Genomic DNA, 13,171 nt, shown 5'->3' on the forward strand with positions numbered 1-13,171 from the left:
CTTGGGCACTGCATGACTATCGAGCCCAGATGGTTTATGTCTCAGACAGGCACAGGCAATGAAGTATCAATTCAGGGAACCCTTTACTGGCCCTTGGATGCCTCAAAATAAGGCGGAGAGACCGACATTAGGCAGAGATGTCTGATGAGGTAAAAGACATTAGCACCTCCCCTCCTAAAAACATACATTTAAAAAGGCATTTTCTCTACATATACCTATATCTATACAGAGAAAGAAGAACGATTTAAATTTTTTTCCCCAATAAAACTTGCAAAGGATACAAGGGCAACTGTAAAAAACCAAAAACTCAAATCTGCTCAGTAGAGTTCTTGGGATCTCATTTCTTTATACGTACCCCAGTAAAACTTGAGCTCATCTTAAAAATTGGAATCTGATGCCCCTTACTCTGCCCAACTATATACATATATATAGATTCACACGTACTGCATACATTACGTTCGCCCTTACATAATTCCTTGTAACAAAGGATGATTGTTCTAAGCCAGCAGAGATTCGCGAGGTCCAGCTTTCAGGAAGAAGCTGTTTTTCTGTAAGGTTGTACCTGATTGCCAAAGCAAAGCTCTCTTGCTTCTGTATGTTCATTACAAAAAACATCTGATTGTGACCCTAAAAATCCCAGGCAGATTGTCCAACATCACCAAGTACTGGTCAGTTCTTGGCTGTTCTTAGCTTCCTGCGGAAATAATCTGGTGCAGCGTCATACAGCCAGTCTGCATCCACCACACACAGGTCCCGCATGTAGCATTTGTTGGTGCGAAGCAGTTCATTGTAAAGGACACAGGCTGGCTTGCAGTGGAAAAGGACAGAGGATGGGTGGATGGCCACCAGCTGGTGGGTGTCTGCAGTGACATAGGTGCCATCTGGCTGTAGCTCTGCAGCGTTCATAAAGAGGCTGTGAGCTAGGCAGCGGCGGATGTTCCCCGTATCCGACCGGGAGGACTCGATGGGCATGGAGAGCTGGTCAGGAACGAGAGAGAGAGAGAGAGATAACATAGCACCCTACATACAGGCTCCCTACACCAACCTAGAGTTGGGCTGCCATGTAAGCCAGGATGGGCTTCTGCAAGGCCACGGGCTCAAAAAGGAACAGGAATGCAAACTCCAACACTGTGGATGTCTTCCCCTGTGGAGATGGGCCAAACTATAGCCCAGGTATAATCCCCAGTCCCACTATACTGAAGAACCTCTAGTCCTACCTGGCAGTGTGCATTAAGCCTACACCAACATGTGCAGTTGAGGACATAGGATCAGGTTTTCCTCCAGCCCCACCTGACAAGCTGCCTACCCAGCCATGAAAATGCAGATCAGGTCTAGCCCAGGTGCTGTTAATCCTCTGTTACTATCCCACAATTCCAACTGAGCTGTAATTTCTTGTCCATCACCTCCCTTCTACACCGGAATTCAACTATCTTGGCTCAGTGCTGGAAACCCACAGTTGCCTGCTCCATTTCTGCCGCACTCCTGCACCATATGCACAGAGATGAGAAGCTGTGCAGTCAGGCAGGCAAGCTCTGAGCCACTCAGTAGTGCACACTTAATGACAGCCTAATTAAAAGTTCTCAGTGTCACATCATGTGCTTTCATCTTCACAACTGTCCACCCAAACAGCGAACAACTCCACTTGGAAGTTATCCACATAAAGTGCTGTTCTCATATTACTGAGACAGGCCTCATGCTACAAGACAGCAAACTGGCCTGCACACGCATCCCACAGATTAGCTCATTAAAGCAAGCCACTTCAGTGCTCTGCTTAGGACCATAGAATATCTCACTAGAAACCCCTCAGCACACAGGCTAGATCAGAATCATTCTGGACATAACTACATGGATCTGGCATAGACACGGATTTGCATTAAGGATGGCTCAATATCATTTAGGCTAGCTCAGGCTAACTACATTTAAGACATGCCCACAGATCTGCTGCCCAGGACAAGGCCAAGCTGACTTCTTTATGAGACTGAGTCAGTTCCAAGCTCACTAGCACTTAGACTTGGAATTGAAGTTATGAATGCATTTCCCTCTGCTGGCATCTGGGACAGAGAAACCATTTGGGGGCAGAAAAGATACAAAGCCAACAATGGAAGAAAAGTCATATTGCAATGAATTACCTTTACACATATGTCCCTGAGCTGAGCTCTGACATCCGATACTAGCAGCATATTCCGGCCATTCACAAAGTTCTCTTTGCACCACTCCTGAAAGAGAGCAAGCAGGAGATAAAACAATCCACTTCTTCCCCAAGCATTCTGGAGACAGCCTTGGGTAAAGCAGAGTCCCCAACCACTTATGATCTTTAAATATCACAATCCTTTTTTCAAGAGAACAATGCCACCTTGGTTCCTACCTTTGGCTGTCCCATCCTATCTAAAAATCTCTCCAGCAGTTCCAATCAGATGCATTGCTCTTCACTTCCTATCCTGAACCATTTGGTGGGCTTGCTGTGTGTTGTTGGATAGCAGTCGTGCTCCACCCAGAGGTAAGAAAGGCACTACAGGAGATGGTTCTCTTCTACACATTGAGAAATGAGACTGGGGAGTTTGCCAATTCTGCAAATGCTATTTGGATTTACCAGACAAATCAAATGTATTCAGGGTCTTTGTAACACACACGGAAATGCTCAAGTGCAATCCCAGGCCTTTCATGTTAGTCCACACTTTGCAACTGGAATTCCATCAACAGGACTCCAGTTCCCAGCTCCACTACACACTTGTGAGATCCTGGGCAAGTCAGTTATCCTCATCTGTAAAGTGACAATAGTCAGTCCTTCCATATCTCAGAAGTGTCTTGTAAGAGTAAATACTCTACTAATTGCAACAAAGGCTACCCAGCTGTACAGATATACAAGGAGAAAGTCTTAACATCATGTCCCCAAGGAAGTCTGTTATTTTGGCATCTGCAGGGGCTGAGGTATCACCTACCTTATTGCCGCTGACACTTTTGAAGGCCCTGTAGACACTAAGCAGGGTAAGATGATCCCCTTCACTGGAGATGAACTTCTTCCTGACAGCCTGCACTTCATCCCGCCGGGACGGGGGATTGTAAAGCACACTGTCCACGGACAGCAGGGATATGATGGTCAGGATCTCTTCTGTGCAGTGGTACTTGGGAGACACGAGGATGGTCTGTGAAGCACAGAGAACTGATTCAGTGGGTTTCACCAGCTCAAAAGCTACTGGACTTTACCAGCTACCATAGTAACCCTGGTGGATGCTGTTCAGAAGATAATTACTGCAGGTTAGGCTAAAAGTCAGTATGAGCCAGCAGAGAGATGGGAACTCTAGGTTTAGTTCTGAAGGTATAAAAGAAGGTGAGAAAAGACATCTTGGTGTCCATGCCTTATTAATCTTCCTGCCAATGCAACACTGCTCCTCGTAACATTAAAGAGATACTGATACTAACTCTATCGTCAAGGCTTATTAAGGGTTCCTTATCTGAACAAGCTAAGCTTCATTTATTATTGCAGACAAAGATATATAGACACACTCATGCTAATCAGAACACAAGACAACTAATTTTAGGAACATTTCAAAATAGGTTTATTTATGCAGGAACTGGGAACAGTTGAAAGCAGCCCTTCTGGGAACATGTGAATAACTTCTCTTGTGAAAAATCAACCACTCTATCAGAGCCCTGGAGGGTGTCCAAGGTTGTACCTATCACTAGGGATGATCACTACAGGCCACCCTGGGATTTTCAGGCCACTGAGCTTCATTTCAGTATGAGAAGCATTAGCCGAGTGAACAGGATTATAAAATTTCTCTTGATATGATGTGATAGAGGCAAGATATGACAGAGGCAAACCAGCCCAGTGCCTGTAAAAGCAAACCAAGGCTATTCTAATACATGCTATGAAGCTCAGGACATGCACCACTGCATCCATGAAGCCCTCACTCTGGGATCTGGGAGTGCAAGCAGCAACTCACTGAAGTTAGTCAATAAAGAATGAGGTTAGAAGATGCATCCACTGCTTCTCCTTGCATGTGTACTACTCAGAATGTACCAGGTGACATCACCAGTACAGAAACTGTTGCATCATTGCACCTGACATGGAAATTGGCTGTGAAATCAGAAAGGGAGCTGTAAGAAACTCAACCCAAATGGAACCTCCTACTTTTGATTCAACAGCAGTTTAAGGAACTCGGAAATAAGAGAGATTAATCATGAATAAAACAACATCCATTTAAAAATAAAGAGCTCACTGCCTGTAGTTTTTACTTTAGAGAACTTGGGTTCCAGAGGAAATGCTGCCATCTTCCTTCCCAGTGGAGTCAGGACAAGCTGATCCTCCTTCCGTTCCACAGCCCCCAGCAGATCCAGTTGCTCAATGGCTGCTTGAAGCGCATCTACAAAGACAAAAAGGTGCAGTGACTTGCCACCATTGTTGGCTAGAAGTGAAAAGGCCTAAAGTTTCTTTTGGTCAGAAGAAAGGATCTTGGCAGCGGTGTGCTCTGCCTGTTCAGCGATTCGTCTCCAGAGCCATTCATATCTTTTAAACGCTAAAAACAGATGCAAAGCTAAGGCTGACCTCACACTCCTTTAGTAGCAGCTCTGTAAGAACCTCTTCAGATTACCCTTCCTTCTCTAGCGGCCACCCTCCCCATTGTCAACTTCCAATTCACTGTCGCTCAAACCTACTCTTAACTCATGGTGCTCCTCACTCTGTTGGGAAGTTGAATTCCCCGGCTTCCACCATCAGCGTGCCTGCTGTGACGATGCAGACAGCAAATACTTCTATGAATTTGCAGAGGACAGGAAATTTGTATAGGTTCACCTGCCAGCTAAACTGGCTGTGGGAGCAGGCAGTGTTGCACTTCCTTTCCACTCTGTTCTCATCAGCTCCGTCAACACTTATTTCCAGACAATTCCTCAATGACCCACTTGCTCATTCCTACCAAGGCTACCCCCACACATCCCTTTACCTGGAGATGGTTTGGACATAAAATCAAAAGTAAGCACATTGGGAATTCTAAGAGCCAGGAGCTGCAGCATCACATTGGCCAAGTTACACCTGCCGAAAGAGAGAGAGGAAAGGAAATGAATCAGTCACCTGTTTCGGCTGTTCAGGTCACTCAGTCAAACCTGCTCAACTGGCACCCCTGAAATTCTGCCCCTTGAGGGAGAGCAGCCCAGGGGTAACTGTTGAACCCCATCATCCTGAGTTTGGGAAGGCTGTGAGCACAAGAGAGACAAAACCCTCATTCTGGAAATAAGTCGAGGACACTCCTCCAGGTCTGAATAGCTGCAACCTGCTGTAGCTATTTCATCTCTATAGTTCATTTCTTCATGAGAAGAAACGCCGGCCCCAATTTTGCCCCAAATACACCAAGAGCACCAAGCCGCACTACTCTGGCACTCCCACAACAGACTAGCTAGCTTCTTCAAGCAGCACCTCCAGTCCCAGAGGTGAAGTGAAGTGAGGTGCAGCAAGGAAGAATAACCACAGCTGCAGGGGAAATCTTTGAGATCCATTTCATCAGGAATGGTGAGGGGTAAAAGGAGGAAAAGGGGGCACCACACACAGAGAAGATGATTGAAAGATAATAACTAAGGTGAGCCAGGAAGATGGGTCCTCCCAACTGACCCCATCTGAGACCCCATCAGGAGCTCTAGGAGGAAACAAAGGGTACAAATACACTCCTCCAGCCACGCCTAGTAACCTCAACAAACCTCCTAGTAGGAACATTCATGCCATGACATGGGACAGGACAACACAAACTGAAAAAGAGCGGAGAGAAAAACCTACAAGACGAGAGGCATCCCATTCCTCTCATTTCTGGTACTTTCCTCCTCCCAATAAGGGCTGATGGGACAGCAAATGCCTGAGCTCAAACAGGTACAGGCCCGTACGCCACAAGACACTGGCAGCTGCGCTAAACTGCGAGAACAAGGTAAACACAATGGGTATGCAGTTCCCTTTCCAAGCTTTAAATGGTTTTCCTCAGCCAAAGCTGCTAATGGGTCTCCATAGCCACTTGCAAACTCCAGTGGCCTCCTTTTCCAGGCCTCCACACACGATCTGGCTGAGGGACAGCACCCAGTAGCAAAAGCAGGGGTTGGGGAGAGAATGCCAACCTCACCTCTGTATCTCGGGTATCGTCATTTTATCAAACTTCTCAAACTCGTCCTCCGTGTACAACCGGTAACAGATCCCACTGTCCTCTCGTCCTGCTCGCCCCGTCCGCTGCCAGGCCTGGGCTTTTGACACACGCTGAACTGCCAGTACTTCTAGGCCACTTTCTGGACAAGTGAAAGCATGCACATCAGCCACAACCTTCCCACATACAGAAGTGCAGCCAATACAAATACACCCAGTGCCTCTCAACTGACGCTGGGCTTGAAGGAAAGGCCTGATAAGAAGACAGCAAGGTTGTGCTGTGCCCATCTGATGTCATTTCATAGTGCTGGAGGACTGCAGACTTCCACACTTAGCTGACGTCTTCCCCTCCCAAATGGATGGCCCACATGCACTCTACCCCGGGGTGTAGCAGTCACGGGAGAAAAGAATGTAACTGACTGGAGGAAATTTGACATGTTAATGAAGCCTACAGCAGAAGATTTATTTTTAAATTAACTGCAGACAGCGCCTCAACTAAAACACGTAGCAAATTCAAAGCTATTTCCACATGATACATCCCACCACGAGCCCTCCCTCACCAGGGTTGTACTTCTTTGCTTTAACCATGCCCGTGTCCAATACATATTTTATTCCTGTGATGGTGATGGAGGTTTCTGCAATGTTGGTTGACAGGATCACTTTGCGATACCCCTATGATGAAGAGCAAACAAAAGCTAGTCAAAAACCATCTCAGAGCTTAGTTGTCATGTAGGAGTCCCTACCTGTCTTCTTCAGTGTGCAAGATTCACTGCTGTATGTCTTTTAAGCAGGCTATAACCTGGTCAGGCTACTGCAGTTAAACTACTACGCTTCACTGTACCAGCTGGTGCAGCCAATAAGCTCTAACTACTGGCCAGGTCTCTATAAAGAGCAAGTTTGCAAACGCAAAACAGTCAGTAAAAGCAAACCACAGACACACTGTACTCACCACAGCAAAATAGGAGACCAGAACGGCTGTTTTCAGAGCAGCCTTTAAACTTTGCTTTCGCCGCTACTGGCAGGTACTGGTTTATGAGCCCCATAGGCCTGAGCTCCTATTTATCCACAGAAAAGGTACAGCACAGGATGAAGCAGCATAGGTACTCCTATGTGCAGTCTTGTCAATGCATCTTAACTCCAGGGCACATCCGAGTCTCCCTGGAATTCAATCTGACCCAGACACTGACCAACCATAGTGTTTTTTTACAGCATGGACATCAGTCCACAGGAAACTTTATACAGAAAACCAAGGCTCTGCCCCACAGTCTTCTTGCTCCACTCTCTTCTCATGGATCCAAGCCAATTATTTCACTACAGCTGCTAATATTAAGGCGTCAAAGCTAATCCCTACCGTCAGACTGAAGCCACTTACCCTAGTGTCACTAGGCAACAGGACTAATGCAAACTGATTTTACCTACCTATTCCAGGTGGCATATGGCCTTTCAAGGGCATTCAAACAAACAAACAAACAATATCTCTGTTTTGACCAGTTAATCCAAAATAATAAAAGAAAACTAAGCTCACTGGGTCCAATCTGAATTGGTTTCAGATGACAAACTATTTACATTGAGTAATTTTTGATGGCAATAAGTATATTCTGCAATTACTCATGTCCAAGGCCTCATACCACTTCAGTGCTTCTCAAGGCCTCCCTGTCTCAGTTTCATACTCACAACCTTGGAGCTGTCTTGTTTTGTCACCTAACTTTGCTTCACATAGCACCACTTAACCCTATTTATGCTTTTGTTCCTTATTTGCATTTCCAGGCTTAATTGTTACTAGGCCTAAATCCTTAGCTTCTCAAACACTGCTACCCTACAAAACAACTAATCACCTTTCTTTTCAAGCCCCCTTGGATAGCAGCATGCTGGTTACCTGCCCTGGTGGCCTGGCTCACCTTGGGTGCAGACTGAAAGACCCGGAGTTGCTGTGAGTAGGGCAGTGAAGCATACAGAGGCAACACCATCATCTGCGGGCAGCCATCAGGGAGATGCTTTGCGATGTCTCTGCACGTTTTAGTCATTGCTTCGATCTCTTCCTGACCCGTCAGAAACACAAGTATGTCCTGAGAAGAAGGTGCTTCCTTGGAGAGGGAAGAAAAAAATAAATAAATAAATAAAATCAGAAATTGGTATAAGCTGGTTTGGAGGGAGTGGGAGGGCCAAGCAGAAAGAAGGCAGCAAGTATCAGCAAGAAACAAGCTTCTGGGCTCTCCTCCTAATAGCAGGAGACAGAGAAACCAGAGAGCATTGCTGAGTTTGTGCACACCATGCAAGGAGCTGGACATTTGCTGCAGCACCTGCTCGAGTCAGTGCGGCATCGAGTCTTAACCACACACACGAGGAAAGAACTAATTAAAGCTTCTGTTTCATGCAGTATCATCTTTGGTGCAGTTCAGTGTGTAGCAGTTCAACATTGTGCAAGGTCTGCCCTTCACTTTTTTCCAGTGCTTTATTAAAGGCACTTGAAACATCTCTCCATGCCTCTCCTCACCCACTTAAGGTTTCATGTGGTTACCAGCCCAGCTGTTGAATCAGAAACCTTCAGTGTATTGCTTATTTGGATGGACTGGAGAGTTGCATAACATAACAGAAGAATAAGCATGTGTGGGCAGGCTTGTTAGAAGGGCTTAGGTGCCTTGCTTAGCCATCTCCTTTTATCTCCACACTAGCATTTAATTGCTGCAAAAATGCTATGATTGCAAGTTTAGACACAGGGCATTAATACTTTATTTAATGGCTTTCCATTATATATTCCCATTAAGAGTTACCACAGAGAGCTCCAAGAAGCACTAAGTCTCAGTCTTACAAAGTGGAGAAGACGTACCAGCTGTCTCATCCAGGAACAGTGCTGCAAGCATTTCCTTTAAAAAACTCAAGGCTACCTATCCGTTCGGCACTTACTCATCCAGCTACTTAGTGGTAGTCATAAAATGTTTATGAGCTTTTATTTGAATAGATTTCCACTTTCTCTGTAGTTATCTCAACCACTAAATCAGGGAAGCAATCTTATGCATAATCAGAGTGGCATTACTCCATTCTGGAGCACTTCATGGACTCCACAGTACTGCAAGTAATGCATGCAAATAAATTACTCCCCTGGTTGCGATGTCTTCCAGTAATGTTCTCACTTAAGCACTATCTACCTGACTCTATCACCTTCTCAGCATACTCTATGAGACAGGGGGCGTCTAAAAGAAGGCAGGACTAATTAAACTTTCACAGGAAAACCACTCTGTGACTGGAGGAATAAGAACAGGAGAAATTTCCAGTGGCAACAGAAATGCAAAGTCCCACACACACAGACCTGATGGATCTGGAAGACTGATACCAGTGCTGCTTGGAGGTAATCACTTTGAGGCTGTTTGGTGTAAAAGATCTGGATAGGATGTTGCCGGCCTTCTAGGTAGAGGACTGGAGCTCCGTTGAAGTATTGAGAGAACTGGTCTACATCCATGGTAGCTGACATGACGACCACCTATTAAATGGGAAGAAGGCACAGCTAGCATCACAAAGCCAGCCCAAGATGCTATCTGCCAACCTGCTTAGCAAATTCCAGTCACTTTAGGTTGCTATGATCAATGCCCAAAGGAGTCAAGGGCAAGAATAGCACTCATAACAGAAAAGAAGTACCGTTTCAATTTGCAAGCCTAAAACCATCAGCTTCCGCTTCGGGAAGTTATAGCCATGATCCCAGGGACCACACAGTGGGTGGAGAAAGGCGCTGAAAGCTTTTCTGTCACACATATGGCTAAACTCCTTGCATAGACATTTACCTCAGACCTAAAAGCTGTTTTTTGGGAAAGGAGATGTATCCAGCATAGTAAAATTAAACAAGCCATGGACCTCACTCCTAGATACCAGAGAGAAATCTCCCTCCCACTTCCCCTCCTCAACAGTCCAATTGCATTCAGATGCCCACTGCCACCCCTTCCACCCAGTGCTCACTTTGAGTGGCAATTTGCCCAGCTCCTTCCGCTTCTTTTGTGCTGCTTTGACCACTCCAAAGAGTACATCAGTGTGTATTGTCCTCTCATGAGCTTCATCCAAAATGACGACGCTGTATTTGCGCAGCAAGGGGTCCCCAATGGCTTCTCGGAGAAGCATCCCATCGGTTAGGAACTTGATTCTAGTTTCTTCAGATGTAAGATCTTCAAAGCGCACCGTATAGCCAACCTAAGGAAACAATTGTGCAGAGGGGAACCACAGGCACTAAGTTTACATACACTAATGCTCTCCTTCATGACCCCAAAAGCCACCACTTCAGCCACATTTGACTGGAACTGCAAGCGAAATTTCAGAAGGAACCCAAATCTATTTGCATCTATAAGCCTTAAAACTTAAGTGCCCGAGCTGCTATCCAAGAACCATCAACATCTTTAGCATTTTTTTTTTTTTGTATAAACTAGGACAGGACGTTCCCTTTAAGCACATCTGATACATTCATGCTCAGGATATAAACCCCCTTTCCCAGAAGCCAGGGAATGGATCACCTGACTCGTTAACTTTAATATATACAGGATATTAAAACAGAATAAAATCCATATAATAAGTGCAGCTAACATACAAAACTTGCATTAACATCAAACTCGGTTCTGCAGTGGACAAAGGGCTAGCTGTTATTTATAAAAAAGTAACACATGGACCATACCCAATACACCAGAACAAAACAAGCTCCACAGGGAAGCAGCAAAAAGACAAAAGTGCTTTACAAGGAACTTGCAAGGTGGAAAGGAGAAGAGAAAGGAGAGAGATACGATTCATTCAGACGCAGACCTTGGTGACAAACGCGCTTTGTTTTGAACTTTAATTACGCAGCTTGACTTTAAGAAAAATGAATCTAGTGATGACTCCCCACCCCCACAATGTGCACCTCCAAGAATGCAAGAGGGTCTGGCCGCTACTTGGAAAGTCACCCAAAAGCCTAACATTCAGCCCTCAGAGTGCTGGAAATACACCCACTACAATACTTCTGCTGCTGTTTAAATCCACCAACATATCGGTTATGAAAGAGATTATGTAACAGGTTTGCCTGCAGCAGCAGGCGACCAGACTCAGAAACCCAGGAAGCTCCTTTCTCTCCTACATCCCAATCTTCCAGGAAGCTACTGTCTATTCCTTTAACAATGGGCAAATCTTGTATTTATTTCTTGCTCTCTCATCCACTAACAGGTTTTCTAATAAATTTTCTAAGATCCACAGCTCTGTTCACTGGGCCAGCCTGGGCTGGACATCAACTGCTGACATCAACTATACTCTGCACTGGAATATATCAGAGAATATGGCAAGAGAGCACAGGTGACTGTCACACGGTATGGTGCTTAAAGTACTGAGGTAGCCAAGCAGCACTCAACCCCTGACTGGATGCAGAAACAGCATCATTATTCTGGCACATTATTAAATGCAGATTACAACCAAATCCCTTCTTGTTCTAGGGCTCAGACAACTGCTCCCACCATCTGCTTTTCCCCACTTACTCAACACCATGATGCATCTCAACTGTTTTACTTGAGACCAACTATTGAAAAGAACCATATAACAACATACCAGTTTCCCCAGCTTTGTCTTCTTCTCATCTGAGACTCTGGTGGCTAAGGATATGGCAGCTACTCTGCGCGGCTGGGTCACAGCAACAATGCCTTGGTGGCCAATTCCGGCTTCATAGAGATACTGAGGAATCTGAGTGGTCTTTCCTGAGCCCGTTTCCCCTGGAGCACATCAAGCAAACAGAGATGGTCACTTCCATAGGGCTGCTGGGCAGAAAATCTCAAGCCTCTTCCATTTTTTTTTTTTTTTAAATAAGCACATTTATTAACAAAGTCTTAGCTGGCAGAAGCTCAGGGGCAAAAGTATAAGGGCTCATTTTAGGTCCAAATCCGTGATTACAGAACATGTGTGCACAGTATGGTTTTCAAAGTAAGGCTCACTCTAATCAAATCATGGGAAAGATGCATTTGACTCTCCAACCTGTCTCCCTCCCACTGCAGGAACAGGCCCATGGTAGCTTCATAACGAGCTGCTCAGTTTAGTCTTTAAAGTTCCAGGTAACAGAGCCTGCGAGATTCCCCACAAGTGACCAACCCAGATAGACCTTTAAGTTTTCCCTGCTCTTTGGTTTAAATTTCCTATCCTAGATTTATCCAATTCTGCATCCACTGATGTGCATCTTCAGCCTTGGGGCCAGCACCATGTAGACACTTCCAAACTTCTTACTACGAAGTTTGGAAGTAAGTGATTTTTTTTTATTCTCTTATGATTTGCCTTCAGCAGTAAGAACACAAGGCAGGAAAGATGAGTGGTCGCTCCTTAAGGAGATGATCCTGCGAGCCCAAAGGGTGACAGTCCCAATGTGAACCAAAGGGGGCAAGACTGCTCAAAAGCCCCCATGGCTTACCAAAGGCATTCAGGAACGTCTGAAAGCTAAAAAGAAGGCGTATACCCGGTGGAAGGGAGGGGCCATCACCAAGGAGGATTATACCTCTGTTGCTCGAGACTGTAGGGGGGCTGTTAGGAAGGCCAAGGTGAAGACAGAACTGGGACTAGCGACCCGGATCAAAGACAACAAGAAGTCCTTTTTTAAATACATAGGGAGTAAGGAGGAGGCACCGGGTACTGAGAGGCACCTGCAGGACACACTTGGCAATCTGCTGGTTGCACCAGATGATAAAGCTGACCTCTTTAACAAATTCTTTGCATCCATATTTCTGAGCAGGGACCAGGGCATCCCCCCACCGGAATCCCAGACTAACTCAGGAGAGGCACAGCCGGACCCAGGGTCAGAGAGGACCGGGTCAGGGAACTTCTGGAGGGACTGGACATGTTCAAATCAGCAGGTCCAGATGATCTCCACCCAAGGATGTTGACAGAATTGGCAGAGGACATCACAGGACCCCTGACACAGCTCTACGAGCACTTGTGGTGCCCTGGCGAGGTGACAGAGGATTGGAAAAGGGCCAATGTGGTCCCCATTTTAAAAAAAGGGAGGAAGGAGGACCCAGGAAACTATAGGCCCGTTAGTCTTACCTCGGTCCTGGGGAAGCTCTTTGAGAAAATTAT

At 45.7% G+C, this 13,171-nt stretch overlaps 1 protein-coding gene across 2 annotated transcripts in view; it reads right to left on the reverse strand.

Annotated features, from left to right (window-relative positions):
* Positions 1 to 6: 6 nt before the first annotated feature.
* Positions 7 to 13,171, reverse strand: part of DHX33 (DEAH-box helicase 33) — a 16,501-nt gene continuing 3,336 nt past the window's right edge. The window contains exons 2-12 of one of the 2 annotated variants that reach the window (XM_006029147.3): positions 11,663 to 11,823; positions 10,064 to 10,291; positions 9,423 to 9,593; positions 8,014 to 8,199; positions 6,676 to 6,787; positions 6,099 to 6,258; positions 4,941 to 5,029; positions 4,237 to 4,364; positions 2,940 to 3,143; positions 2,130 to 2,216; positions 7 to 978 (exon numbers count right to left, since the gene is read on the reverse strand). In XM_006029147.3, coding sequence (XP_006029209.1) covers positions 670 to 978; positions 2,130 to 2,216; positions 2,940 to 3,143; positions 4,237 to 4,364; positions 4,941 to 5,029; positions 6,099 to 6,258; positions 6,676 to 6,787; positions 8,014 to 8,199; positions 9,423 to 9,593; positions 10,064 to 10,222 — 1,605 coding nt within the window. In that variant the 5' untranslated portion in view covers positions 10,223 to 10,291; positions 11,663 to 11,823 and the 3' untranslated portion in view covers positions 7 to 669. The remainder of the gene's footprint in view (positions 979 to 2,129; positions 2,217 to 2,939; positions 3,144 to 4,236; positions 4,365 to 4,940; positions 5,030 to 6,098; positions 6,259 to 6,675; positions 6,788 to 8,013; positions 8,200 to 9,422; positions 9,594 to 10,063; positions 10,292 to 11,662; positions 11,824 to 13,171) is intronic. The other variant, XM_025210623.1, reaches the window with a different exon arrangement.

The sequence above is a fragment of the Alligator sinensis genome, unplaced genomic scaffold, assembly GCF_000455745.1.
Source record: "Alligator sinensis unplaced genomic scaffold, ASM45574v1 scaffold419_1, whole genome shotgun sequence".
Classification (NCBI taxonomy): Eukaryota; Metazoa; Chordata; order Crocodylia; family Alligatoridae; genus Alligator; species Alligator sinensis.